The 26,469-nt window shown below is 38.4% G+C and overlaps 2 protein-coding genes across 4 annotated transcripts in view; one reads left to right on the plus strand and one right to left on the minus strand.

Annotated features, from left to right (window-relative positions):
* The window catches only part of bora (bora aurora kinase A activator), a 29,679-nt gene extending 17,220 nt beyond the window's left edge, over positions 1 to 12,459 (plus strand). Inside the window, exon 11 of the mRNA XM_056770227.1 lies at positions 11,249 to 12,459. Coding sequence (XP_056626205.1) covers positions 11,249 to 11,314 — 66 coding nt within the window. The 3' untranslated portion in view covers positions 11,315 to 12,459. The remainder of the gene's footprint in view (positions 1 to 11,248) is intronic.
* dis3 (DIS3 exosome endoribonuclease and 3'-5' exoribonuclease) overlaps positions 1 to 26,469 on the minus strand; it is a 40,813-nt gene that overhangs the window by 8,546 nt on the left and 5,798 nt on the right. For all 3 annotated transcript variants that reach the window (XM_056770157.1, XM_056770164.1, XM_056770146.1), the window contains exons 2-16: positions 25,275 to 25,432; positions 24,955 to 25,148; positions 24,750 to 24,823; positions 21,769 to 21,936; positions 19,536 to 19,697; positions 17,937 to 18,056; positions 16,946 to 17,083; positions 16,723 to 16,869; positions 16,486 to 16,602; positions 16,291 to 16,392; positions 5,985 to 6,049; positions 5,775 to 5,859; positions 5,568 to 5,695; positions 5,364 to 5,450; positions 3,921 to 4,077 (exon numbers count right to left, since the gene is read on the minus strand). In XM_056770157.1, coding sequence (XP_056626135.1) covers positions 3,921 to 4,077; positions 5,364 to 5,450; positions 5,568 to 5,695; positions 5,775 to 5,859; positions 5,985 to 6,049; positions 16,291 to 16,392; positions 16,486 to 16,602; positions 16,723 to 16,869; positions 16,946 to 17,083; positions 17,937 to 18,056; positions 19,536 to 19,697; positions 21,769 to 21,936; positions 24,750 to 24,823; positions 24,955 to 25,148; positions 25,275 to 25,432 — 1,902 coding nt within the window. The remainder of the gene's footprint in view (positions 1 to 3,920; positions 4,078 to 5,363; positions 5,451 to 5,567; positions 5,696 to 5,774; positions 5,860 to 5,984; positions 6,050 to 16,290; positions 16,393 to 16,485; positions 16,603 to 16,722; positions 16,870 to 16,945; positions 17,084 to 17,936; positions 18,057 to 19,535; positions 19,698 to 21,768; positions 21,937 to 24,749; positions 24,824 to 24,954; positions 25,149 to 25,274; positions 25,433 to 26,469) is intronic.

Consider the following 26,469-nt stretch of genomic DNA (forward strand, 5'->3'; position numbering starts at 1 on the left):
TCTGCAGCATTGCGTGGAGGTCGGGGACAGTGCCCTGGCAGACCGGGGCGGTGGTCCCTCTTTTTAAGAAGGGGGACCGGAGGGTGTGCTCGAACTATCGGGGATCACACTTCTCAGCCTCCCCGGGAAAGTCTATGCCAGGGTACTGGAGAGGAGAATCCGGCCGATGGTAGAACTGTGGATTCAGGAGGAACAGTGTGGTTTCCGTCCCGGTCGTGGAACACTGGACCAGCTCTATACCCTATCCAGGGTGCTGGAGGGTTCATGGGAGTTTGCCCAACCATTCCACATGTGTTTTGTGGATTTGGAGAAGGCATTCGACTGTGTCCCTCGCGGCATCTTGTGGAGGGTGCTCCGGGAGTATGGGATTCAGGACCATTTGATAAGGGCTATCCGGTCCCTGTACGACTGGAGCAGGAGCTTGGTTCGCATTGCCGGCAGTAAGTCAGACTTGTTTCCGGTGCATGTTGGACTCTGGCAGGGCTGCCCTTTGTCGCCGGTTCTGTTCATAATTTTTATGGACAGAATTTCTAGGCGCAGTCAGGGGCCGGAGGGCATTGGGTTTGGGGACCACACGATTTCATCTCTGCTCTTTGTAGATGATGTCGTCGTGCTGGCCCCATCAGACCAGGACCTTCAGCATGCACTGGGACGGTTTGCAGCCGAGTGCGAAGCGGCTGGGATGAGAATCAGCACCTCCAAATCTGAGGCCATGGTTCTCAATCGGAAAAGGGTGGCTTGCTCACTGCAGGAGAGTTCCTGCCTCAAGTGGAGGAGATCAAGTATCTGGGGGTCTTGTTCACGAGTGAGGGAAGGATGGAACGGGAGATTGACAGACGGATCGGTGCAGCTTCTGCAGTAATGCGGTCGCTGTACCGGTCTGTCGTGGTGAAGAAGGAGCTGAGCCGCAAGGCGAAGCTCTCAATTTACCGGTCAATCTACGTTCCCACTCTCACCTATGGTCATGAACTGTGGGTCATGACCGAAAGGACAAGATCCCGGATACAGGCGGCCGAAATGAGCTTTCTCCGCAGGGTGGCTGGGCGATCCCTTAGAGATAGGGTGAGAAGCTCGGTCACTCGGGAGGAGCTCAGAGTAGATCCGCTGCTCCTCCACATCGAGAGGGGCCAGCTGAGGTGGCTCGGGCATCTTTTCCGGATGCCCCCTGGACGCCTTCCCGGGAAGGTGTTCTGGGCATATCCCACAGGGAGGAGACCCCGGGGAAGACCTAGGACACACTGGAGGTACTATGTCTCCCGGCTGGCCTGGGAACGCCTTGGTGTCCACCCGGAAGAGCTGGAGGAAGTGTCTAGGGAGAGGGAAGTCTGGGCATCCCTGCTTAGACTGCTGCCCCCGCAACCCGGCCCCGGATAAGCGGTAGAAAATGGATGGATGAAAAACGGATGGATGCTGATTTGCAGACACATGTTATTGATTGTCATAGGACGTGTCAATCATCGCCGCTTTCTATTTGGGGGAACTCAGTGCTATGATTGGACATATTCTTCTTTTTCCTGTTGCTTCTTTTGAGTACTGCACGCAGCAGAGGCGTCATCAGGTTTTAAAGTAGTTTAGAGTGACAAATCGTACCAGCGTACTTTGAGGTCAAAATTCGTACCTGCTACGCAAAATGGTTACAGGTTGGCAGGACTGGAAAGGTGTAAGACTCTAGAATACACATTTATGTAGGAAGATAAATTGATCCATAAATAATTGTTTCATAAATAAAAAGTATTGTTTCATTCAAATTTTAGTTTTTATATTGTTTTCTTCACATGTTCCTTTGCTTTAGTATTTTTTTGTTGTGTCTGTTGATTGGAAACGTAAAACAAATGAAAAAAGCATATCAATGTCTGTTGTGGTCAAATTTCAAATCAAGTATTAAAGGTACAGTGTGTAGAATTTTGAAGGATTTATTTACCAAAATGTAATATATAATACAAAACCATGTTGTGAGTAGTGAAGAAATACCTTACAAAATGAACCGAAATGTTTGTATTACCTTACAATGAGCCATTTTGTGTATATACACCGCGGGCACACCATTACATGTAATTTATCAAATTGCACAGCCATGTTTCTATATTAGCACTACACGGACAAGCTGAGCGCGTTTCGTAAAAGGAAGGATGCACGGGACTATGTTCTTCTTCTTCGGCTGTGTTTTGCAAGGGCAGAATTAGCAGAAGAAGAGGAAGAACAATAACAGCATTTTCTTGTTATTAGAAATAGAAACTGTTCTTTGTTGCAGTAAGAAGTGAAATTGGCGCTAATGGCGGACCACACATACTCTGCACACGAGCCGACAGAGCGTCAATCTGTGTCGTCAAAAAAGAGAAAATACGATGCAGCAAGTCAAAGTCGAGACAAAAAACAGCAAAAACACAGAATAAACATCGGTGTGGTTCTATTCAAAAAGGATGTCATGAACCAGGAAGCGGGTTTGCTAAGCGACGCCAAAGTTGCCAGCTTTCTGCTGGACCGGTAAGTTTGTCTAATTTCCGCAATATAAGTGAACTGTTTGTTTGATAGCTTTAGCTAACAGATGAGTATGATCATCAAGAGAAGTAGCGTTTTTTTTGGTGTAAATTTTTAGTACTTTGTAATTGTGTCATAAGTCCTTGTTGCATGGTTGTGTGCAAATCATGTTTACAATCAGAATTTGCATAAATCAGGTGTAAGTTATATTATAATACGTTTAGCTTCCAGATCCTCTCCTGTGCGATTTCCTACATTGCCAATAGTGGCCTCTGAAACTTACACACAGAACCTTTAAAACCAATGGAAAGCATATGGTCCACTAGTGGATTTTTGTAATAGAGCAGCTAAAAATGACTCAAGACCAAACTTGATGCAACACTTGGTGACCCTTCGGAATTTCTACATGTTGGGGCTGATCTGTATTTTCATGATAGAAAAACATAAACCTTTTATATATTTTTTTTACAAGAATTTTTTTTTTTTTAGATTTCCTTTTTTAGCTATAATTTGCTAATTGTCTTCTTTGAAAGAAGACCAACAGTAGGTCTGTATTCCAAAGAATTCATGAGTTACGGCCGTTTTAGTTCCAACAGCGCTTAAACATTTACATTACATTTATGCATTTGGCAGACGCTTTTATCCAAAATGACATACATTGCATTGTCCTATACATTTGTTTTCTAAGTATGTGCAATCCCCTGGGATCGAACCCACAACCTTGCGTTGTTAACCCAATGCTCTTACCACTGAGCTACAGGAAAGCTCTTTCATGTGTAGGTTTAGAAAGTGCTGTGACAGTTAAGGGGTTTTAAAAAAAGGCACTCATGAAGTTAAAAAGACCTTGAAATCAATTCAAAATCAACCCCCCTTAATCATTCTTTAAAGTGATAGTTTACCCAAAAATGAAAATTCTGTAATTCGATTGTCAGTTGGTAACCTAACAGCACTGGCCCCCCTTCACTTCTATTGTATGGACACAAATCCAATGCAAGTGAGTGGTGGGCTGCTAACAACATTCTTCAAAATATATTTATTTTTCTGCGGAAGAAAGAAAGTCATACATGCTTGAAATGGCAAGAGGGTGAGTTATTGATGATACAATTTTTATTTTGAGGTGAGATATCAACAAGGCTGCGTAAGACGGATAATGAAAATCTACAGAAAAGTCCTGGGGAGCTCTGTTCCTCAGTGGTAATCAGTACAGTCAATGAATTGTTTATATCAGACTCTAAAGATGAGCACATCCTTGTTGTTTTGTGCACAAAAGAGGGTGCGAAAATGTAGTTACTGATGCCAAATTTTTATATTGAGCATTGTAAATGGATTTTGGTTATTTATTTTGCTTTTAAAAGCTGAGATGATAAGATTGTATAAATGACCACATTTGTGTCCTCATCAGTACACACCTGACTGAAATTAAAATCTCACAAAGTACCCACCCTTGATTTCGCAGCCTTAAATAGGATGTCATAGCTGGATGGTGGTGGTGAAGGATGTTTCCTGAGTACAGCACACTCTGAGAACTCATCATAGATCTTCTGTGCTACAGAGATATTTGCTAACAACATGAACTCCTCCACCATAGAATTAGTCTCCCTGTGGAAAACAGTAAGAGTGCACTGTTAAACTTCCAACCAAATACAAATATCATTTAATTATAAATGATGTATTATTTTCAAAGACTAACAGATAGAATGTGTTGTAGCTGCACAGAAAAAAATGATTAAGTTAACCCAGAAGTTCTCAATCCTGGTCGTTGTGCCCCCACCACTCTGCATATTTCATACATTTCTCTTATCCGCCTTCAGAGGTTTGTTCAATATCATTCTAAAGTATGAACTCATCCAGAATAAGCCTTCCGCCGTCTCCACGGCAGTCTTTCTTTAATGTGTGTTGACTCATGGTTACCACTGAGTGGCAGTTTATTCACAGATCTTCACTCAGCGCGAGTTGATGCGTCAAGCTCATTGCCTCGAAGCAGACGCAGAAGAGTTAAGAGGTTTAAGCGTAGAAGACAAACGCCATCTACAATATCAAAGCTACAAGAACTTAAATCCACAGGCACTAATAATTATATAGCTTTATTCCTTTAAAACCGAATGTTCTCTATAATATTGTTGGATTATCAGCATATATCCTCCATATGGAATACATTTAATTGTATTGTCCTGAAAACGTGGTCCGTCAAAACATAAAAATTAAACTTTTGATCCGGTTTACCAAATCAAAGCATGTTGTGAAATATATGCATTAAACAGGATGTGACGAGATCTTTGGATAGCCACCGGAACTGCAAGTTACATAAACATAGAACATTTCTTTCTTTGTTTTACGCCTCATGATTCTTATTATTCATTTCAGAAACTACCTTTCTACCATTAGAAAGTTAAAACTGATCATAATATTAAATCGACCAAGTAAACATGAGGTTAGTGCGGTGAAGGCAAGAAACTTGCGACTTTAGACAGGATATTGCTGTGTGAATATTTTCCGCATTATCATCCAAAATATAAGAAATGGTCTATTTGTTTTGTAGCTCAACTTCTGACAAGTTAAACAACTTATATGGAATACATTTTGAAACTGCAAAGTGCCAAAATAATTCAGCTCTCTAATGAATTGCAAGGCTCAATGTGAGCAATTCGCATGAGCAGAAGCAGCATTTAAAAGGGGATTTCTAGCACAGTATAAGCTTAGGAAACTAAATGTATGCTATAATTGATATCAGGTTTAATTATCAGAAATATCAGATTAAAATCTATGCAGAAAATAACAATTGACATTACAGAACTACTCCATACATTAATAAAGCTAAATGCTTTTGTTCATCACGATGTAAACAATGTGAAACAAATGTGCACAGAAAGAAATACAGGACTTACATTAGTTCTTTGGTCTGCAGATCTATGGGATCATGGGTTTCACTGTCTATGTGAAAACGTACTTCAGGAGACGAGAGGGTCAGTGCTCTGAAAAATTGTTAAAAGAACGGTGAAACTGCATAAGTATGTTACATTAGTTATTTTTATCATTTTATAAATGTGTTTTTAATCACAGATGTAATTAGTAAAATAGATATTAAATACCCCTTTTCAGTCCTCCGGCCTTTTAAAATCTTGGCCAATTTGTTAAGGCATCGCAGACTTTTTGTGATGTCATCATTTATGTTGGTATCATCAATTCTCATCTGGGCCTCTGCATAGGTAAGGGAGGCCTAAACGGACAATATCACTCTTAAATTCAAAATCTATATACACCTTTCTTTTAAACCTACTTGGAAGTTAGATGCACACCTTTGAGTTGATGACACTCTTTGTAAAGCAAATATTGAGGACTTCAGCATTGTGGTTCATCTCCCAAATGCACGAAAATGCTAACCTGTGGGTTGAAGTGATTATCAGACAGTAGTTGAAGATCTGTATTTACTTTCAAGTAAATATAGAGTAGAACATTTCTACAGCTAACAGTTTTACAGAAAGCACTCTTAAAAAAAAGACTGTTACCTCTCGACATTGGACCGCAGGGAGCACAGATTGGAACTAAGCAGTTCAGGGACCATGTCAATTCTCTGCCAAAAGAAACCATTAAAGAAATAGTTCACACAAAATAATATTAATAAACATTTATTTTTATATCACTTTTCAGATAGGAAATGTAACTCAAAGTGCTAAACAAGCACAGAAACACTTAAACATTTAAAATGACAAAATAATAATATAGCTGTGACAAATTTCATGAGATTCTAAGAATAACAAGAGCCTAAAAAAAGTATAAAGTTTGACCCCGTTACCATGGCAACAATTTTTTAGAAAAAAATATTTTACAATTTTATATCAGCTATGTCTCTACATTATTTTGACTTAGTGACTTAATGTGATCAATAATGTCAATAAAAAAAAATTGTAGGCAGTAGATATAAGCAATTCCTCTGCATAATTTGGGCCATAAATGTACTGCCTCGCCATGGCCACAATGTTTAAGATATTTGAGATGTTAACTAAATTTGGTGATAATCAGATGAATCCTCTAGAAGGAGTATTTAAAAGTTCACCACATGCAATTGTCAAAAAAATCCACCTTAAGTCCCAAATAACCATGGGCGGCTAATGGGTGTTATTTTGAACGTTGTTCAGTTTGGTGATATCAATATATGTACTAGAGGTGCTCCGATTGATCGGTCGCCGATCATAATCGGCCGATAATCACTTTGGGAAGTATGATCGGCGGTCTCTAAAAAGGCCGATACAGAAAAGCCGATCAGATGACGCAAAATTGACGAGACATTTATTTTACGCGATATGAAAATGGATTTACCGGTCTGGCAATTCTACAAGGTGTGTGAAATAGACAATGCTTTATCAATCTGATGCGTGTGTACTATGTGAATTCCACGATGCGAGAAGCACCCAAAACATTTTTACACCAACAACCTCTTTAGACGTTTGAGGGTTAGTCACGTAAAGGAGTTCGAGTAGTTTTCAAAGTTAGCCTCGCGCAAAGTGAGCGGGCAGTTCAGCAGCTCGAGCGCCACTCGGCTGCAGGGATCGCGTCAACCGAAGATTTATTTGTTCTACCAGTGATAAAAATATCTGAAGGCAATCGTCATTTTGACGGACTACAATAAAGGCGATTTGTAATTCCCCTTTTTATCATTTCGTGTCATTAGAACGTGATCGTGAATGAACGTGATTGTGAGCGGAAGGAGGTAGACTATCGCGAAGGGACGTGTGTTTCTATTCATGATCTTACTCTCAAATGTCTGCTCAGTTTTGCTAAACGCTCATGTGGTCAAAAGAGACTCGAGATGCATCCGTCACTCCCCGCATACACACAGGCGCGCTGTGGTGCCGTCTTTACAGAGTTTTTACTTCATAAAATAGCGTCTTTTTGTATCAATAATAGCTTTCAGTGAGTGGAAAAATTTCTCTGCGTTTCCTCTGTTCAGTGAAGCAGCACATATATGTGAAACCGGACAACAAAAGAAGTCTTATTGGTACATTTTTGGAAAATAAGATTTTTACATAATTTGAAAGCTGAATATTAAGCTTTCTATTGATGTATAAGTTGTCATGATATGATCATATCTGGCGGAGATATACCCGTTTACAACTCTGGAATCTGAGGGTGCAAAATATTCCAAATATTGAGAAAATTGCCTTTGAAGTTGTTAATAAAAGGCCCTGTTAATGGCCATCCACTCACAAAAATAAAGTTTTGATATATTTAATATATTAAATTTACAAAATATCTTAATGGAACATGAGAAAATTCGATCATTTTGACCCATACAATGTATTTTCGACTATAACTAAAAATATTCCCGTGCTCCTTAAGACTGGTTTCGTGATCCAGGGTCACATGACCAAACCACAGCTTTCTTGTGAGTACAAAACACCTTTTACAGGCACCTGTCATTGTTATTGTATGGACATAAGAACATAAACATTTGCTTGTAATTAGATTATTATTTTATGTCCGACAACAGAAACATTGAAAATAAATGAAAAGTCTAAGTCTAGCGCAACCTCTCCTCAGCTGTCAGTAACGGAGACATTTTTTAAAGCATCAACCCTACTGCAAGGACAGTAAGAAGCATAAAGAAATATCAGATTATCAGATAAAATAATGTAATAAATTTGCTTTGATCATGGCCACTTTATTATTGTGGAAGACAAAGGGTTTCTGGGACTCATGTCGAATGCTGCTATGTTTTATGAAAATATGTGGTAACACTTTCCTTGAAGCATGTATGTTTAATTTATTGTAAAAGTAGTTTTCAAGCAGTGTAATGCACATTTTAATGCATTGTAATGTCTAATAGATAATTGTTATTACAGTTAATACATTATAACACTAAGCAATTCATTGTAACACGACACATTTTAAATTGGTTATAATTATTTACAACTACATATAATGCATTACAACACACATTATGAATATTAATAATGCATTTTACCCTTTAATAACTCTTTATAATGCATTATACATAAATGCTTCAAGGAAAGTGTTACCAAATATGTTACTTACTAATATTCATTAGTTAATTCATTACACTTTCTCTTTTGGTACTCAGAAAGCTTCAAATAGTTCCTATAATCGGTGATCGGTATCGGCCAATACAGCTTTCAGTGATCGAGGATCGGTGATCGGCTAAAAAAACCCTGATCGGAGCACCCCTAATATGTACCTAGTTTGGTAACTATAGGGAAACTAACCCCGGCATTTAGTCCAAAGGTGGTGCGACAGAGCACCCCTGCCACCCCTTTTTCTGAGCTTCTTTTATTGCACCTGGCTAAAGGCACCAGCAGTATCGTGTGTCCAAATTCAATGACATTTCAAGCATTTTAAGACATTTTTTTGCACAAAATATTGCATTTAGGTCTGATGGATTGCAGTGGCAACACCATTTGATATACAAAGATCCGTTGCATCTTCAATGTCTCTGCATCATGTTGACCAAGTTTGGTGGCAATCACAGGAACCCTATTTAAAAAACTCACTACATGCAATGGTCAACAGGCATGTGATCAGCCGAGGATGAAAAAGAAGGAAAACTGCATGCAGTCAAATGTGTTTTTGACCATCTCTGGAAGTGGTAGAAAGTGGACAAGCTTAAAATGTTTCAAACCACGTTTACATCTGTATTTAGTGTCAACCACTTGCTGCATTGGGAGTAAGGCATTACTTTTTAATTATCAGTAATATTTTACTCTGTACATGTTCAGAAACGCATTTGTAACAGCAAACTTTTCGCTCGCGAGACATTTAACAAATCAAAAATCCCGCAAGTAAGTTCTATTTCCTGTTCGTGAATAGACGCGTGTGGTGTCATTCATCTCCCTATGGCTGGTGGAACTTTGTATTTTGTATTGTAACGCGGCACGATTTCAGCCTCCAAGCTCAAGGTCCGAGGCTATTGGCTATGGAAGCAAATAAGAGACATAATGTTTTGAAATTTAACAGCCTATGAATACTTGATTTTGAATTATTTTACTTTGGAAACCATGTATCTGGATTTATTTGTTTCGAATTTACCTCTATGAAATTTAAATATGAAAATTCTTGATTTCCAATTTAAAAACCTGATTTCAGATACAAAAAAAAAAATCAACTTACAGAATTTCAGATAAAATACATTCAGATATATCAAATTTGATTGCTCTTATTCAGATCTCAAATTTCAAGTTAATACTTTTCAAGGAAAACATCTGTCTAACTCGACTGCTCAAATTCAGATCGAAAAATTCAAGTTAAATATTCACATGGTAACATCCGGGCTACCCAGGATAGGAAGAGCCCGTCTGCAATTGAACCGAACCATTGAACCGAACCAATGAACCGTACCAATGAACTGACGTCGGGCGGCCTATCAGAGCACGACAACCTGACTGTCTGTCATGATCCAAGAAGAGGCCAAAGCACGGATATTAAACCTGTTAAGAAGATGACTTCTAGGGAAAACGAAGGCGCTCCGATAAGTTTGCTGTTTATGTACAATCAGACTCTACAGAACAAAAGTATGTTGTTGCTAATTATTTTTTGGAACTATTATTATTATTATTTTTCGACCGACGTCGGTTCGGTTCATTGGTTCGGTTCAATAGTTCGGTTCAATTACAGACGGGCTCTGGGCTCAACTGTTTTTCCTATCCTGGGTAGCCCGGATGTTACCATGTGAATATTTAACTTGAATTTTTCGATCTGAATTTGAGCAGTCGGATTAGACATGTTTTCTTTGAAAAGTATTAACTTGAAATTTGAGATCTGAATAAGAGCAATCAAATTTGATCAATCTGAATGTATTTTATCTGAAATTCTGTAAGTTGATTTTTTTGGTATCTGAAATTGTGAGCATTAAATTCAGGTTTTTAAATTGGAAATCAAGAATTTTCATATTTAAATTTCATAGAGGTAAATTCGAAACAAATAAATTCAGATACATGGTTTCCAAAGTAAAATAATTCAAAATCAAGTATTCATAGGCTGTTAAATTTCAAAACATTATGTCTCTTATTTGCTTCCATAATTGGCTCCCCCCAGTTTGCTGTAAGCCCTTGTTGCCAGTGTTGCCAGGGTCATGGTTCTCCCGCACAATTAGGCTTTTTTTGGGCTACTTTCCAAATGTACTTCGGACGCCAAAATGTTTATTTATATTCTAAGGATAAATGGTAATTGATGAGATTCTTAATGTGTATTGAGCCTCTGATGAATACCCGGCAACTCCAGGACCTGACCCGTTCTCAAAAGTGTTGGGAACAAGTGTCAGACAGGCAGTCTACAGTACAGGGTCGGACACAGGAGCTCAGCTCAACCAAAGAGGAAAATATAGCGGTGGTATTAGACAATGCATCCGAATGATGTTTTTACCAATGTTTCATACTAAGGTGCTTGTCACGTTGCACAATGAAAGAATTTGCGCGTGTGTGTGTATTTATATCACCTTGAGCAACCTCTAGAACAACTAAAACATTGACGTGCTTGTAAACATTATACATATGCAGTAAATTTAACCATGCTTATTTCTTAAGCAAGTTTTTGCATGTCTAACGAACAGAAAACACGTTTCTCGTTCATGGCCTTAAGCACACATTGGATCTTTGGTCAATGTAGGGAGAATGGCAGACAATAAGCAACTCCTCAAGTTTCACTTCCTGTGACGCTGCTCTGTTGCGACCCCAGGCTACCTTGTGGTCCTGTTCTGCGTTTGCTTGTTTGATTTTGGTGTTTATTCTTGTTTATTATTGTTATTTCTTTTTTATTACAGTGTTTGATCTGTGCTGATTCTTGTCGTATGGCTGGTTACATGCAACTCCATGCAAGTGAATCGTGACTATGTCGTAGGCTCTTAACTTCTCCGGAATTGGTTTACACGCGCCCCCCAGCTACCGAGGGATGCGGAAGAGGGGACAGCGTGGCGGTGTACGGCAGAGATTACGGAGAAGGGCAGAAAGACCGACACTACCCTCAAGGCTTCTTTGCAACACCTGCTCCCTGAGAAGAAAACGGAGAAGCTCAGAGCAAATACCAGAGTTGGACATGAGTATCAGGATTCATGCCTGCTTGTGTTCACTGAGACATGGTTACGAGACGACGTGCCCGACTCTCTCGTTGCCTTGAAAGGCTTTTCTCTGGTGCGCTTTGACAGGAACAATTCAGACAATTCAGGCAAGAGAAAAGGTGGTGGTATTTGTGTTTAAGTTAACCAAAAGTGTTGCTCTCAATTTTCCGTGAGAGAGCTAGTCTGTAACTCCGAAATTGAACTTGTATGTCTAAGCCTTAGGCCTATCTACCACGTGAATTTACCACGTGAATTTAATTATGTACTGTGTATGTACCACCCTGTGGTAATGCTGCAAATGTAGCTAAACTTACAGCAGACTGTGTTCATAGACAATTAAGACGTACCCCTGAAGCACCTTGTTTTATTTTAGGGGATTTGAATTATTGTACACTTGAAGCTGTGTTGCCTGGATTCTATCAATATGCGGACTGTAAATCAAGAGGCAAAAAAACTTTGGATAAATGTTATGGGAATGTCAGGAATGCTTATACAGCTCAGAGTAAACCGCCACAAGGCTCCTATGATCATAATGCTGTCCATCTTATTCCCACTTATAAGTCCTTGCTTAAGAGCAGTTCATCTCAAACTAAACTGTATATGTGTGGAATGGTGAAATTATTGAAACCTTAAAAGGCTGCTTTTCCTGTACCATATGGAACCTCTTTCATAGTCTGAACTTGTATGAGGCTGCGGAGACTATTACTGACTAAACCCACTTCTGTAAAGATAATGTGTTAAAAAAATTGATAACAATATATCCAAATAATGAATTGCATATTTTTAAGGAAATTAAAGAGTGCATAGAACAAAAAAGGCATTTGGGATAGGGGTGCACATCATCACTGGTCTCACGATTCAATTACGATTATTAGGTCAATGATTCGATTCGATATCCCATCGCGTTGCATCATCAATTTTAAACATCACTGCAAGAGTAAGTCTGTCTCCCTACACTTTGTAAACATGTTCAACTTGCAGTGAAATGTTCATCTGGTACACTCTAAAAACTCTGCAGCATAGATGAGAATATAGAAAATATATGTAGGGAATATATATTCAAAGGAAAATAACAATAACAATATATTTACATCCTAAGAAGTTTAAAGATTGTTCTCTTATGATAAATATGAGGTTTAAATAAGAGATCAGTGTTGAGGTAGACAGCAGGTGGCAATGGAATCAGAAATGTGCATATTATGTTACTATGTTTTATAACTTAATGGTAAAGTGCAAGTGCAATGAGCTGATGCGTGACATTAAACTGTCAGAGTCCTTGAAGTGCGGGATCTGTCCGTATTAAGGAGTCTAATGGCCTTGGCGAAAAAGCTCTCTATTTTGGCCATCGAATGCGAAACCAGACTGCAGAAGACAGAAAAGAGAATTTGCAGGGTCTTTAATGATTTTGACAGCTCTGACTATGTATTGCCTGTTGCAGAGAGGGGAGAGCAGACCCAGAGATGTACTTAGCCAAGCGCACCACTCTGTCTGCATTGCAAGCTAGCGGCGCTGTGCGACATGACAAAAGTAACCATTAAGAACGAGCCTTTTATCGTGCTGCATCCAGTGGGGACAGAATTTCGGTATTTATTAGATTCTTTGGTAATGTCGCACTACTCTTCAACATGTCAATTGAGTACTTTACATCTTAAACAACTTTAAAATGCGGTCCAAGTTCAAAAATATATGAAAATGTGTTTTTTTTTACATTACCCACAGCTTCATCTGTGCACACATTCATCTAAACGGGCCAGAGAGAGATAGAGAAACGTGCATTCGCACTGGTCGCGCAGTGTGAAAGATGTATTTATATGCTTTTTGTCAAAAGCAACATTTTCATATAAGATAAGGCATAACAACAACAGTTTCTATTTACAATAGAACAGTATTAATGGGCACATATGATGTTTAATTGCATGTTTTAATAATTGTGTACAATGACTAGTATGGAAAAAAATTTGAGTATGTAGAAAATTATTAGTTTAAAGATTATTGCCCTATTCTGTTTTCTAAAATATAAAATGAAGAATTTCTGATAATAATGTTATTTTTATGAAGTTTAGGGCATGTTTCAAGCGCTGACAAAAGATTGGCGCCATATCAAATCTGCTGGAGGACTGTTTGCTGTGATTGGATGTTACGCAGTTAGACAGCAGTAACTTTGAAAGGCTCCCCCTACTGTTTGACTAAACATGTTAAACACATGGCTGTACCCCCCATTTAAGTCCCTGACGTTCGGGTAGTTTTTCGATGGTATGCAATAAAAGTCGTGAAAGAATTGCCCAATAGGACAAAACTGTACTTGGGGCTGCAATATTGTACAAAACGCCTAGATAACTGATCTCTAACAGCGCTCTCTGAATGAGTTGGCCAATCAAATAGAGGAAGCTTGGGATTATTGTCCAATCAAATGAAAGAAGGCAGAAGTTGCTATTGACAGATGCCACGCCCAAGGTCAGCTTTATGTGAAAGGCAATGCAATATAGTGTGTTAACGGAAATAAACGTTGTGTTTATTGGAAGTAACATGGTAGCAGAGGATGGCTGCTTGTTATAAAGTTCCCCCAAAGTTTGATGAAGCCAGGCCATACGAGTGTTTGAAAAATGAAGTTAATATCTGGATGTGGGTTACCGATCTCGGCAAAAAGAAACAAGCCCTTGCTGTTGCTCTGGGGCTTGAAGGGAGAGCCCGTGAGACGGCGATGGAATTACCGGCAGAGGACTTGGATTGTAATGACGGTATGGCAACGCTATTGGCAAAGCTAGACAATGGGTTCCTAAAAGAGGAAAAAGATTGCGCATATGAAGCGTATTCTTATTTTGATGGCATAACGAAGAATAGTTCAGTTTCCATGGCGGACTACATAATTGACTTTGAGCAGAGATACAACGGGATGAACAATTACAATATTACGCTTCCGGGTGCAGTGCTAGCTTTTAAGCTATTGGACATTGCTTGTATAGACAAAAAGCAGAATTAAAATTCTCCTACATTAAATCAGGCGCGTCAAACGCTATACCAGTGAACCAGGATGTTGCGTTTTACACAGAGCAAAGACCACAAGGATGAGGAAAACGATTTGCGACATTGCACAGCGGACAACGAAAGCTGCCATTAATGGGGACAAATCCACAGGATAAGTTTGGTAAGCAATCCAGATGTGCCATTTGCCAGAGCACATTTCACTGGGCTAAAGACTTTCCTCATAAGAGAACTGAACAAGTAAAAATGACTGAAGATGCAAATGTGGAGGAATGTAACATTACATTGTTTACAAAGAACTCAATGTCAGATGCAGAAATATTCATGACGGAATCACTGGGATCAGCGATTAAAGACACTGCTTGTACCGTACTGTGTGTGGCGAAAAATGGCTGGAAAATTATGTTGACAAACAATTTGTTGGGAATTTGGTATATGCCACAAGAAATGTGAAGCTGCCTGCTAAAATAGGACTGACAAAATGTCAAATTGAAACTGAAGTTGTAAAGGCTGAAATTCCACTCCTGCCGAGTAAAACGTCCATGAAGAAGGCACTTTTTCACGTGTCTGCTCCAGCAAGGCATCTGGGCCAGATGGCATCTCTGGGCGACTATTGAAATCTTCCAGTGAAGAGCTGGCAGAACCCTGGGGTCCCATTTACCAGAAGTCTATTGACACACATACAGTTCCCTCAATTTGGAAGAGTTCCATCAGTATCTCTGTCCCGAAAAAGGCTAGCTGTAAGGAGAACAATGACTACCGACCAGTGGCACTTAAGTAGTAATGAATGCATGTAGGAGCAATAGGAGTACAGATGTTGCTCATATAGCTATGAAACATTTCTTAAATAGGCATTTAGAGGATTCTAGCTTGTATGCACGTCTTTTACATAGATTTAAGCTCAGTTTTAATATGCTGCAGCCGCATCTTTTAACAGAGAGGCTGAATGATTTTAAAGTTCACCCTTTTATTTTAAAATGGTACTATTTGTTTTTTAACCAATTGTAGGCAGCAGGTCAGTGTAAATGGAACATTATTTGAATTCAGAATTTTGAGCACAGGAGCCCCTATGGGCTGTGTTGGTTTACCAGTTTTATTTTCCTTGTATATGGATGAGTGAAGAAGGTGTTATTCTAATAATTACATCATTAAATTCTCAGATGATAGTGCAATTTTAGGTTTATTGGAAAAGAAGGGGGACTTGTCTGAAGATTTTTTCGAGATTGGAAGGTTTGTGAATTGGTGTGAGGACAACCACCTAGCTCTGAATGTAAATAAGACAAAGGAAATTGAGTTAGTGATCACATGCCTGTGATTATCAACAATCAAACCATTATCCAGGTCCCATCATATAAATATCTTGGAGTCTTTTTTGATGATTCACTGACATATCCGTGTAGATAATGTTTGCAGTAGAGAGGGATTTTTTATTTTTTCAGTATGAGCAACTGCCCGCTGGGAGGAGGTTTAGAATATGGAGCTGTAATTGTGTTACGGATATTTATTGTCGGTTTATTTTTGTTGTCTAGATTTTTTTTTTATTTGTATTATTGTTGGTGTTTGTTGATTATTGTGTGTTAATTGTGAGCTGACTGCAGCATGGGTGATGGCCCAATACAAATTTCCCATGTTTCATATGTGGGACGTTCACACCTCTCACTCTAAATTTGTTTGTATTTGATCACATCATCAAAAAAGTAATAATAATTTGGTAAAATGTATTCAATAACTCCGCCGAACACCTCAAGTGTGTCTAATGTATGTACCTTCCCACAAAGGTAAACTGTGGTGCCTCTTTCGGCTGCCTCTTGGTCTAATGCATTTCCTGGTCGGATAAAATGGCTGACATCTGCTATGTGGACACCGACCTGAAACAAAATGTACTATTAAATATGAAACCACAAAGAGACAAGTACATATCCACAACTGACTTTTTATCCCTTCTCATAGTTCACGCAAACCTCTATGTTTCCATTCTCCAGTTCCCGGCTATGAAGAGCATCATCGATATCCGTACAGCCAGGAGGGTCCACGCTACACAAACAGAGGTGTCGGAGATCTACTCTGACTTTCATGTCCTACAGAAACATGCAATATTATAGACACTCAATGAATCCTAACAGATAACAACCATTAAGGCCAACACTGCCTTGAGTTACACTAACATGAGAGACACAAACACAAAACCTTTTCCGTACCTTCTCAGTTATGCTCCATGGCATTTTGGGTAGAAAGCTGAGCACAGCTTGGGAGAAAGGCTGGTGAGGAACATCATGTTCTAAAAGCAGCACCTCTGTCTCTGTGTCTTTATCCCCAGCAGTACCTAAGCTTTTTACAAAGTGACCCTGAGAAACAAAAAATTTTATATGCTGAAATTTCGGGTCGACTGGTTAAAATCAAATCAAAGAAAACTGACCTTACATTTGGGTATCTAGAGCTCTTGGGCCAGCCATCTATAGCAACCATAATCTTTTGTCCCACAAGAGTAGCAGCTTGTCTGGTCTCAATACGGATACGTGGGATTCGTCGGTCTGCTGGGGTGAAAAGATGTCTTGTTGCCTAGATTTAAACATTTTTATTAGTCAATTCATACAATGCACTAGCCTTAGACATATCACAGCAAAATAAGAAAAATATTAAGAAAATAGTTATTTTTAAATAAATATTTAGTTTTTCTGAATTCACTATAACTATAAATAAAATCACATTTGTTTAATTCTGAAAACTAGTGACAACATTTCTCCCAAATTTCAATTTAAAATACTACCCGCATATGTAGTTTACACAACACATTACTGTGGTAGTGAGAGTTTAGTCTCTCATATTGCTATTGGGTGAATTGGTTTCTCCTGAAGTTTGTTTCTGTTGAGATTCAACAAACACTGGACTGGAGTGGGTTATATGCACACGGGACGAAGACGTTCTTCTGCTAAAATCTCAGACAGCTAGGTCACTTCTGCTCTCATAGCACTAAGGGGACTCAAAGTGATTACGATGTCTTGAGTAAGAAAATGTTAGAATTTCTGCAAACTGACAGCACCACAGGTGAGCATGCCTCTTTACCTGCAAAAGTTAATTTTGCTTTTTTTCACATTTGTTGATGTACCTTGAAACCGATAGCCTGAAGTGCTTCTCCTTTTTGGTTGTCGACATATGGTGAAGTGTTTGAATAATTAGAATCACGATTGTTGATCGCAATCCTATGTGCATCCTGAAGGGAAACGCCATTATTTCTCTATGGTGCCGGATGTAACAGCCTGTCTGAGATTTTAGCAAAAGTACATCATCGACCCATATGCACATACCCCATTGTCACAATACATATAGAAGAGCTAATTAAAATGGTCTCAATCTTTCCTGTGCCTGTACATTGGCCTAGATGACATTACCTAGTTACCATTGGCCTAGTTACCTCTTTGATCTGTGACGGAGACAGCATCCCACAAAAAGGCCTCCAATTCCTTTTAATAATACCCACCACTTGTCCAGTGGGCTTTCGAACAATAGACTTTGATGTCAAGATCTGTAAATACTAAAACAGAACAACGATGGGTCACTATACATGTTAGAGGGGCTTCATGCAGCTCAAATATGTATTACCACGTAATACTTTATTATGGTAGCACTTCATTTTACGGTTCCTGTTTCCCATGTACATTATGTGTGCTTATTACAATAAATATAATAACTGGGTAATAACTAGGTACTAACTCTGAACCTACCCCTAAACCTAAACATATACCATATCGTTACCCTATACTACCCAGTACTTTCTCAGGTAAATACACTGCAAGCACAATATAGGTACATGTACTGTAAAATAAATCGCAACCTTCAGTAAAGTACAAAGCTACTACAATACTTTTCTTAATAACAAAGTACTACATTGTTTACAGTAGGGGTGACCCCTAAAAGTAGGGCAGGAACAATAAAATGAAAATATATCACACGTGATTTATGCTGATCTTGTGAGTGAAGTACGGTAAAATGCTGCTGCATCCGAAAGCCAGAGGGCGCTCTCATGTAGACACTCCAGATATGACACTCAGAAGAAGACCATAACACATGTAGTTCTTAGAAATGCCTATGGATATCTTTTTTCACTGTTCCTCAAGACCATAACGAAGAAGAAGACCATAACACATGTAGTTTTAAGAAATGCCTATGGATATCTTTTTTCACTGTTCCTCAACAGATCGACCAGCATTTCCTACTGATCACAGAGCCGTGCTTCGCGTGAATAATCAATACCTTCGCATAATCGTAGCCAGCTCGATTTCAGCAGGATATAATTGTAATCCAGGTTAATCACGTACAGCCCAACCGAATAGTCAAAAATAATAGTCTATCGAAGCAGCCAGATTTGACTTCAATTTAATCTTCTAAGGGATGTTATGAAATAGGGATCATGGCACTTTGCAGAGTTTTTCATGCATAGAGAAATTTTAGGCGGCCGCCTCCGTCATATGTCATGCCACCTCACTTTCGCCAAAATTGTCTGGTGTCTTCACAAGAAATGCTTTATGTATTTAACAGACTGTCATTTGGAAAGTTGCGGCATTATGCCACAGTAGAGGTGCCATTTCATTATCAGCAAACTGAGGCGCTAAAAAGACCTAAGGTGAAATATGAGTTATGTCACGCCACTCTTATTTATGTGTTTCTGAATACCACATAGAAACAAATAGTTGAACTAAAAATAATAATGTCAGTGTGGCAGAACAATTATTTTGACTTGAAGTTGAAGATGAAATGCAACACAATCGTATCTTGCAACAGAGTGCTGCTTTTATATGGCTATTAAGCTTTGTAAGCTATTCTAATACTTGCTATCAGGAAAATAAACATGAATACGCAATATTGTTGTACAGACACTGACAGTAATTATTTATAATTAACTGATGTGTTAGTAAATAACCCTCTAAATATAAATTAATGAATGTTATGTTACATATGTATTGGACTACGTGTGTTAAATACACTATTGTACAGCATTCTAAATGGACTATACCTTATTCTGAGCCTCATCTTCCTCAGCATCTTCATCATTTGGACCATCATCCTGTAGTACAACAGATAAGGGAGCGACCCAGCAATCTTTTGGAAAGAGTTCAACAGCCACTACATCCAAATGCACAGCTCGGTTTATGTTCTGAAGGCCTTGAAGTAGAACCTGTCATAAACATGGAAAGAGCAGCCGATAAGCATATAGTCACTGTCCTTCCGAAACCTTGGATGTCCAAACGGGCTCTATGCACCCAATACCTCCACATTTAACGCAATAACCCTCAGCAGTTTCCGGTTGGGGGGCCTTAAAGGGATAGTTCATCCCTAAATGAAAATTCTGTCATGAATAACTCACTCTCTAGTTGTTCCAAACCTGTATAATTCAATAATAAAATCGGTAAGCAAACAGATCCAGTGTTTCACATAGGATTTTGAGAGACTTGTGGCGCTGATGATGTCACAAACAAATATTAATAACGTCATCTTTGCGTTTTAGACTTGACATCTGTTTATACTTGACTCTCTTATTTGTCACAACATGCTACATTTTCATACAACAATGCCATTCTCACATATTTTCTGTTCTGTTGTCCGACATGAAACGATTATAAAATAAGTTACTGAAACTGACCCCATAATGTTTAATACAGCCAGCACTCAGTTTAACTGCTGCTAAAATCCTGATTTATAAACTCGACATCGTTTCACTCAAAATCATCATACATATACATTAAATAGCAGATATGCAGTGATGTCACATATTTGCCTCATGGAGCACACAGCCTTTACTGTGCTGCTGCATTATGAGCACTTCTTTGATTGACTCAATTCTTTGAGTTTTATAATGCACAAATCCAGAAATATGTGAAAATAAAACTGTTAGCGCGGCTAACTACGCGCACACCAAACTCATTGGTAGAGGGCAAGGCAGAGTCCTGCACTGGTCCCGTTTAATAAACCTGCACCCGCAGTTATTACCTGCTTTTAATATATAAAGATCTATAATTCGATAAATTTGTGCCTATTGGTCTGGACTGTTATAATGCCTTATATGGGCATATTTCCTCTTCTATTATAAGTATAGGGGGAATTTTATGGGGGCGCTTACACTTCAGGGATGCAACTGACACCCCATTGTGATATATGTTCTGATAGAGCCTGCCAGACTCTTCAAATGTGTTAACTAGCAAGTTTGTACGACATCCTCGCTTTGAGTTATGAGCCGACAAATTTTGTCGCAATATTAAGTCTATGGGAAATTAGGTGGTTTTGAGTCTGGTTTTCGAAAATCAGAACCTGGATCAGTTTAACAAGATATAGCAACTCAAGTCAGACCAGTTGTGTCTAGCCGAACAAAGAAATATATACTGTTTTGGACAATCTGAGGGTGAGTAAATGATGACAAAATTTTATATTTTTGGGTTAACTAGAGAGAAATGGCAAACAGAGAAAAAAGTTAAATGTAGAAGATGCTGTTTGCAGATACAGTGGTAGAGACTGATTTGACTCAGCTGCCATTTTGAAATCAAAAACGAGAAAGAGGTGGGAAGAAAACCGGAAGGACAGATAGACTACAGTGGTTTGGACTACCATTGGATGTCTGCGACATGAATAAACAAATGATGCGTTTAAAAACAACATTAGATTGGCTGTGTGTGCGCGATTGAAACCCTTTTATGGCAGATTAAACTGTGATTAATTTGTGATGGTATGGCTTAATTGGTAAAGAAAAACAGCTTGTGTGACATGCATCCTATGCTTGTATCGTCACATTTAAGATCATAAATTGTTTTAATAACTCCTGGTTGGTTGTCCAAACCATTGCAATCTATCTGTCCTTCCTGTCTTCCCACCTCTGCCTCGCTTGTGTACACCGTCTGCTAAATGTAACTTATTTCAAAGTTTCCCATTTCTCTGTGCTTTAAGTCTCCCCAACCGGAAACTTCCTGTTAAACCCGGAAGTATCGCATGCATAGAGCCCATTAGCTGTTTTTGGAAAAAATGGAAAAACACTTTTTAAACGATTAACTACTGATAATTATTACATAAAGGTTGAATAATAACAATGATTTATAGCAAAATAAAAAATAAATAAATCACCAAATATGGAGATAAAAGGTTTCAGAAGGATAGCAGCGATATCTTATCTCAAAGATAATGATGCCAATCAATTAAAATATATTAAACTTCAGTGCATTATCAAAGTTTATTTTACTGTATTTGTGATGACCTTTTACCTCAGTTACATCTTTCTCATCTTGCTGTATTAAGACTGTTCCCTCCAGATAATTATCTCTGTTGGCATGGAATGTACCCTGAAGGAGTACACCGTTCTTAATGCCAGCTTGGATCCTTGATAATGGCAGGTGCTCTGAAAACAGTAACTTACTTCCAGTGATGTCATTCTAAAGAGGAGTAATAAAGTAACATTTTAATGCAACAACATAATATACATTCATTATCTCACATAAGTTAGTACACCCTTCACATTTTTGTAAATATTTTATTATATCTTTTCATGTGTCAACACTGAAGAAATTACACTTTTGCTACAATGTAAAGGCGTGAGTGTACAGCTTGTATAACAAAAAAAATGAGTACACCCCTAAGTAAAAATTTCCAAATTGGGCCCAAATAGCCATTTCCCTCCCCGGTGTCAGGTGATTTGTTAATGTTAAGAGGTCTCCGGTGTGAATGGGGAGCAGGTTTGTTAAATTTGGAGTCATCTCTCTCACTATCTCATACTGGTCACTGGAAGTTCAGCATTGTGCACCTCATGGCAAAAAACTCTCTGAAGATCTGAAAGAAAGAATTGTTGCTCTACATAAAGACGGCCTAGTCTATTTGAAGATTGCCAAGACCCTGAAATGGAGCTGCAGCACGGTGGCCAAGACCATACAGTGGTTAAACAGGATAGGTTCCACTTAGAAAAGGCCTCACCATGGTCCACCAAAGAAATTGAGTGCACGTGCTCAGTGTCATATCCAGAGGTTGTTTTTGGGAAATAGACGTATGAGTGCTGCTAGCATTGCTGCAGAGGTTGAAGGGGTAGGGGGTCAGCCTGTCAGTGCTCAGACCATATGCCGCACATTGCATCAAATTGGTCTGAATGGCTGTCGTCCCAAAAGGAAGCCTCTACTAAAGATGATGCACAAGAAAGCCCTTTCTGGCTAAAGAAGCTAAGGGTAAAGGTAAGACCTAAACCCTATTGAGCATCTGTGGGGCATCCTCAAAAGGAAGGTGGAGGAGCGCAAGGTCTCTAACATCCACCAGCTCCGTGATGTTGTCAAGAGGACTCCAGTGGCAACCTGTAAGCTCTGGTGAACTCCATGCCGATGAGGGTTAAGGCAGTGCTGGAAAATAATGGTGGCCACACAAAATATTGACACTTTGGGAATAATTTGGACATTTTCACTTAGGGGTGTACTCACTTTTTTTGTCAGCGGATTAGACATTAATGGCTGTAAGTGGAGCTTTTGAGGGGACAGCATATTTACACTGTTACACAAGCTGTACACTCACAACTTAACGTTGTAGCAAAGTGTCATTTCTTCAGTGTTCACTTTCTTTGCAATATGACTTTAATCTGAAGTATTTCTGTGCGCATCCCTTGTGGATTGGATCCGCGCTCATCCACTCATCACGTCTTATGGAGTCTGACTAGGTTTCTGACTAACAACCTCTCAGGTAGAGCATCACTATCCGGTTGACCGGGTACATCGGTGCTACCAGGTCTTATGAAAATTAGGCACGCCAATTTTTTTATTTTTAGGTACCAATTTGGACCTGAAGTACCGGGACTTTTGACAACACCAACAAACATAAAAACTAGATTTTCAGACTTTTTAACATATTTACTTCAAAATGATTAGACCAATCTACTCGCCATGTAGCTATCAGAGAGAGGGACACAAATATAATTCTTTATAAAAATGTAGGGTTGTGGCTAAAATCCTTCTCAGCCAATGGACTAAAACATACACATTTTTTTTTTACTTAAAGTTTAATCATAAAAAAATAAAAATATTTTTTTGAACATGAAAGATATGAAAAAAAATCTTAATTTCCTTTTTTTTTCAATAAGTTAAAATTTAGGTGTTTGGGTTAGGGACACTTATCTCCAAATTGAAAGTACCCAATAAATATATGAAAACGATTTTATATATATTAAGCTTAGTGATATAATAAATACTATTGTGGGTTTCAGTAGATGATATAAGGATCTTGGTAAACAACTAAGATTTTAATACTTTAATGTTTTATAAATGTGTATTTTTTTTGATGAGGGACAGCAGTTTCCACGAATTCTGTAGAATGACCCACATATATACACTGGGTAAAACTTCACGATTTTTCTCAGTAGAAACATTTCTCAACATTTCACCAGATGTCATTAACATCCCAAATAATCCATACAAAGAAAACAAAACAAATACATTCACAAAATTAAGTTGTGTAATAAAATAGAATGACACAGGATAAAAGTATCGAACACGCTTACTGAAATTTATTTAATACTTTGTACAAAAGCCTTTGTTGGTAATGGTACTTTCATGACGCCTCCTGTATGGAGAAATTAGTTGCATGCATCGCTAAATATATGATTTTGGCCCATTCTTCCACACAAAGTCTTCAAATTTTGAAGGTTCCGTGGGCCTCTACTATGAACTCTGATCTTTAGTTCTTTTCCATCGATTTTCTATTGGATTCATCTCAGATGATTGGCTGGGCCAATCTATGCCATTTGTTGGGACTGAACCAGTTGATGAAAATTTCCATTGACACGGGGGCAGGATTGGTTTCTTGTTAACTGATAGATCTCAGCTGGTGTCTTGGCTTTCGATGCCTTTTTGCACCTCTCGTTCTCTTCCTGCGTTCACTACTTTTTCTGTGTCTCATTCAATTTTATTATACATAACTTAATTTGTGAACCTATTTGTTTCGTTTTCTTTGTACGTCATGATTTTTTGGATTGTTACAGACAACTGGTGAAAATAACATTTCAAAAGCATCTTGAGAAATATATTTAAAGACAAAAATGGTGACATGTTCAATACTTATTTTACCCACTATACACGTTTAATATTTATTTCACCCTCTGTATATATTGTGTATATATATATATATATATATATATATATATATATATATATATATATATATATCACAGTTGCAACACACAAACTTCGTCTATGATATATAATCACAGGCTGTGTACCTGATCATCAGATGTCAATGCAAGTCTGTCAACCAGCTCAGGGTTTCCACTCAAGCTCTTGATGTATTCATCACCTATATAACAAAGATCACATACCACAGGATAATTACTATCATTATCACGACTTCAGCAATATTATTTCACTATGAATAATTGCTTAGGACTCAATTAAATGAACTAATAAAAATACACGGTTGTCTCATACATTTGTACACTAGTAGACCATGCTGTTCTGCCATTTCTTTGTTGGCCCGATCATTGGTCAGCAGAACCACTTTTAGTGTGCGACCCCAGGTCGCTTTGACAAGGTGATCCGTGTACCATTTAGCAGCGACACGGATGGCTCGATCGTTGCGATCGTTAGCGCTCTCTCCTGGTTCTCGCTCAATGAATGTATACCTTAAAAGAGATATATGAACCATATACATCATCCTGACATTAATTTTAAAACAATGGCTAGTTGTAAAACTTAATTTAAGACTTGGTTCAAACGGCTGCAGGTAAAATGTATGCAGCATATGCTACCTGTGATGTTCATTGGTAAAGGTGTAGAAATGCTTTTCCTTGTCATGAACAACATCCTTAATTCTTTTGTAGACTGTGGCACTTCTGTGTCTAACCTCTTGTAAAACTGTCTGAAGGATGATCACATTCTTAATTAGAGGGTCCTCGAGGATGTCGATCTGTGAAAAGGAGTACCATGTTAGTTGCTTGTATTTAACAAATAATTGTTATCTAAAGCGGTATCAATTGCAGTAATGTACATCTTCCTGTACATTTATTGCAAGAGCTGTATCATGTACATGCAACAAGGCTCAGAAGCCAAAAGAAACTATTGTATAATGTTAAGTGATTTCAGGGCTGGAGTTGTAATGCAGGATTGCACAGGTCTAGCTTTGATAATGCAAGAAATTGTGTATTTGAAATCTAGGATAAAATAGGGAAATAAATAACGAGACACACATAAAATGAAATCGTTACATGAAACAGTTTGTATTCCAGAATTTGTATACATAAATATATATTCACTATTCAAGCTTTCTCTCTTTCGCGGAGCCCGACATGTTGACACACTGTCAATGTTGTGGTATAATGATCTAAACAGTACGAGACTGTGCACGTCGGAAATGCATACCTCTTTTGGCATAGAACCTGTTCTTTTATTAACATTTAATTTGCACTTTTATAGACTAAAACAGTGTACAATAAAGCTAAAACTTTATTTATGCAAAACTTTCAAGTTATGCAAAATTAAAAAAAATAAGTCGGCCTGCCTACCGATTTTATCATCTCTCATGTAATAACCAATGTTTCAAACTTAAAGGGGTCATATGGCACTAATATGTGTTTTTTCCTGTGTCTTTGGTTGGTTATAAGTTTTAGAAATCTACCGATATACGTTTTCCCGAAAATGTTCCCGATATTTAATCAATTTCCCATCATCGGGTATCCGTTTTCCAATATCGGATTAATTGATAAGCTCCGCCATCTTTGTGGCCGTTTAGAGAATTGCGTGCAGGTCCGTCACTGCAGCAGAGCCTCTGAGGGGAGACGCGACAAAAACGAAAGCGTGCATAGGTTATGTATACTCACTTACTTACTTACACTTATATTTAACATGAAAGCAATTAATGCACAAATGAGGTGTTACATTTAAGGCCTGATATGTAGTTTATGCAGCTTCACTAATGGAGACAAACTCGCAGAGTCACAATGCCTA

The sequence above is a fragment of the Triplophysa dalaica genome, chromosome 2 (assembly GCF_015846415.1).
Source record: "Triplophysa dalaica isolate WHDGS20190420 chromosome 2, ASM1584641v1, whole genome shotgun sequence".
In the NCBI taxonomy this organism is placed as follows: domain Eukaryota; kingdom Metazoa; phylum Chordata; class Actinopteri; order Cypriniformes; family Nemacheilidae; genus Triplophysa; species Triplophysa dalaica.